At 39.1% G+C, this 3,649-nt stretch overlaps 1 protein-coding gene across 1 annotated transcript in view; it reads right to left on the reverse strand.

The window, feature by feature from the left end:
• Positions 1 to 3,649, reverse strand: part of KDM6A (lysine (K)-specific demethylase 6A) — a gene marked incomplete at its 3' end in the record, with an annotated part of 104,200 nt that overhangs the window by 21,342 nt on the left and 79,209 nt on the right. Inside the window, exons 14-15 of the mRNA XM_010183698.1 lie at positions 1,473 to 1,577; positions 473 to 868 (exon numbers count right to left, since the gene is read on the reverse strand). Coding sequence (XP_010182000.1) covers positions 473 to 868; positions 1,473 to 1,577 — 501 coding nt within the window. The remainder of the gene's footprint in view (positions 1 to 472; positions 869 to 1,472; positions 1,578 to 3,649) is intronic.

Raw genomic sequence — 3,649 nt, forward strand, 5'->3', positions numbered from 1 at the left:
CTAGATATTAATTTTGAAAGATCATATGGAAACAAAACATGGGTAATGATTACATCATGATGACAACGTACTGTCCAGAATAACTATGACATTCAGCTTCTCATGAAATATGCACATTTCAACTACATGAAAAAACAAAGTCACAGCGTTTCACACTAAAGATGTAACAGAAAGATGTGCAAGTATTCAATTTTACGGAAGCTTTTTTTGCAAAGGTAGGCAGCTGAGTAGTATGTAACTGCTCTCTTTGATTTATGATAATTTCCTTCACCTGAAAGTAGTTAATTTAATTCAATAGATAGGTTTTTAACATTAACATGTAATGGGCAGGTTTAACCTAGTTTACGTTCTAGTTGCATCTAGGTCATCAATTTCAGGAAAGAGAAAACATGTGTTTACAAATCAGAGACTTCGAGCGGTGCCTTGCTTATCAAGCTCCTTAGCATACTCTATGAGTAAACTGATGGTATACCTGAGTGGAGTTAGATAGTTGGTTTTTCCACGGCTCCTCTGCGCTGCTGGTCAGGTTTGTGCGGTTATGAGGTAGAGAGAGTGCGTTTCGCTGCAGGTAAGGCACGTTTCCATTACTTCCACTTTCTGTTATGTGATTATTGCCTATCAAAATAGTGTCTGTACTACCCAGCGTTCTTGCTGTGCTGCAGGGAACGGGGCCTGCTGGAAAGGGTCCATTAGCCATAGGCTGCCCGGGGCAGGCAGGACGGATTCCACGCTGAGCGACATTAGGCACTCTGGTTAGAGCAACCTGCGGCTGCTGACCAGAGACAGAGTTTGTAGGCAGTGATGAATCAGCTGTTGGCCCGTTAGGAATTCCAGTAGATCGTACCTGTGCAACTCCTGTTTGTCTCATCTAACAGGAGATGAACAAAGTACAAGAAGATTAGCTGCAGAATTTAAAAAGTAAAGATCGTACAAGGTTTGTGTACTTTTTGCACTGGTTAATTCCAGTTTTTATACTGATTTTAAGACCTTTACAGTTGCTTTTGAGAAATAAGATGACTGTCCTGCTCACAAATGTGCTGAGCCAATTTTAAGGTAAAGCTATCAGCACGCTTTTCTTCTAGGCTCTTCAGTTTGAGTGTTTGTGTTTTACTGCTAAAGTTGGACACTAAGAGAGAAAACAATGAGAGGAGGACAGATATGCTGTAATATTGCTTACTACAACCAAGTACTTTTCAAGTAAGAATGCTTCTAGATATGTCCACTCACTTTAGATGAAAGCATGGCTTGAAAACTTTTACATTATCTGGTACCCCTATAATAAACCACAGCTAAACCTGTTACACTTCAACATGTAAACCACAATTCTAATTTATATGAAAAAAAGATGACTTCATGTATGGTAATAAAGGGCATGAGAACTCTGTGCAATAAAAATTCTTCAGAACTCAAGAAACAACAGATACCATTACTGACAGAAGTTTTGCAGAAGAGGAAAGTATTTTGGTTCTCACCTGCTGGTGTTGCTGCATCAAGACAAACTGACTCTCCAGCTGTTCCAGCATAAGTTTCTGTGCTGGATTTAGATTATTTCTGTTTGCACGCAGCTGTTCCAAGTGCTGAAAAAACAGCAGTACAGTTCAGAATAATTAAAATTGCATGTACTTTTTAATAAACTTGCATACAACACAAAAAATTATCCATGAAGACTTGTAAAGCTGAAAAGGTGATATTTCTGTTGCAGGCTCAAACTTCATTTCACACACTATTCTGTAACTAAACGTTATTACTCGTTACTAAAACTAAAGAGACTTTCTAAATTATTTGAGCATATAAATATTATCACCACACTAGAATTAAGTGTGCTGGCACTGCAAAGAAAACTACATTCAAGTATGATTATATAGATTCTTATTTTCACTATGTATGTTTTAACGCTTTTTTGTACTGTACTAGTCTTTCATTAATGCTCTTCAGCAAGAAGAAAATTCAGTCTCTAGTCACACAGGAAAACTCCTCCAGAAAATAAAAAAAGAACAAACCCAGAAAACTATATAACTTAACTACAGAGTGCAGTATCTGAAGTTATGATACTGAACTCATTTGCAACTGACATATTTAAGTATTTACTACCAAAAACCTGATCTTTTTATTAATTTTAAACTACTTAGCACACACCATTATCCTACCCATAATTCTGCTGCTGTTAAGTAGTATAACATAAATGCTAAAATTGTGGAACACAAAAGCACTATCTGAGGAGGATGCAGGCGGTGTGGAGAGGAGAGCACAAGTTGTGCTATACTAAAGGCGACATACAGACATTCTTGATTGTTCTTAAATACTAAGCTACTTCACATCATTGTAAATCCTTTCAAAAAAACCCAAACAAAACCAAACTCCAAACAAGAAAAACCACAACAAACAAACAAAGCCCCACCAAACCCAAACATAAATCAGGTTTCCTTTAGCCCCTTTCAGGTCTGCACTTATTCTTTTTCTACATCCTTCTCATCTCCTTTGCCTTGATTATGCTGTATTAGTAATACATAAATGGAACTTATAAGTATGAGTATTAAAAAAACTGTAGTTCATTCTGCTTTCATCAATTGTATTTGCAAACTATCAACTAAAAAAAAATGATCAGCACTGTCTGAAAACGTGGTTAGAAATGGTTCATGCCAAACTCCCTGGGTTAACAGTAGCTTCTATTCTGAAGTTTCTCTGTCGGGGACTGCATCCATCCATCCATCCATCCGTCTGTCTATCTATCTCTGAAAACAGTCTCCACGGGAGTGCATGCACCAGGTACACAAAAGCCAAAACCTTCAGTTGCTATTCTGCTTTTTAAAAAGTGTCTGCATTGAGTAACAGCAATCAGACTGACCAAGGACAGATGTCAGCAGAGGCAAGTCTGCACTTCTCTCCAGTGCTATGGGTGCAGAGGCTTTGCGGGCAGCATTGTTTTGCTGCCCACCAATTCTGGGAAACCAACACCCAATCCTCCTCCACTGGCATGTTGCACCCCTGGAGGCTACTGTGTGGCCATAGTCCTTTACCCTTCTGCTTCTGTTAACTGAGCCTCATGGTGTGCGTTATGTGCTGTATCCATCCAGTCTCTGAGCTGCCACTTTTAAAATGCTGACTTTGAAGATGTAATAAAAGTTTTATTCACTCTCCTCTTGCATCATATCTTTTTGGCTTTCCTGTTCATATACACTGGAACCTTGTCATGCTATTGCCAACAAATCCAGTACAGTGTATTTAGATAGAGAAGCCTACTTAGATACTGCTTAGAGGAGGAAGTTGGACGTGGAAAAAAGGTGGAACTAGAAAGGGGGAAAAGTAGTAGGATATTAGAGCTGAGAGAAATAATGAGAATGCATGAAAAGAGAGAGATACAGAAGAGTGATGAGGGAAGACCAAGGGGTGCGTGAGGTGAGGGGGAGAGGGAAGGAAGGGAGGGAAAAATTATGCAGCATAATAAAGCCAACACTGTTCAGATAGAGGAAAAAGCTGAGGAGCTATACTGCAGCTGAGGGGAATACTGCTCAGTCAATCAGAAGGCCTTCTGTCTCTGCACTGTGTTCCCTTCTATTTTTCCTTGCATCTCAAGCAGTATCTATGATATGTGGGTAAGAGTTTCCAGCTAGGCCTGATTTTCAAAATATGGAATTCCTGCTACAGTACT

This window comes from Mesitornis unicolor, unplaced genomic scaffold (genome assembly GCF_000695765.1).
Source record: "Mesitornis unicolor isolate BGI_N332 unplaced genomic scaffold, ASM69576v1 scaffold14854, whole genome shotgun sequence".
NCBI lineage: Eukaryota > Metazoa > Chordata > Aves > Mesitornithiformes > Mesitornithidae > Mesitornis > Mesitornis unicolor.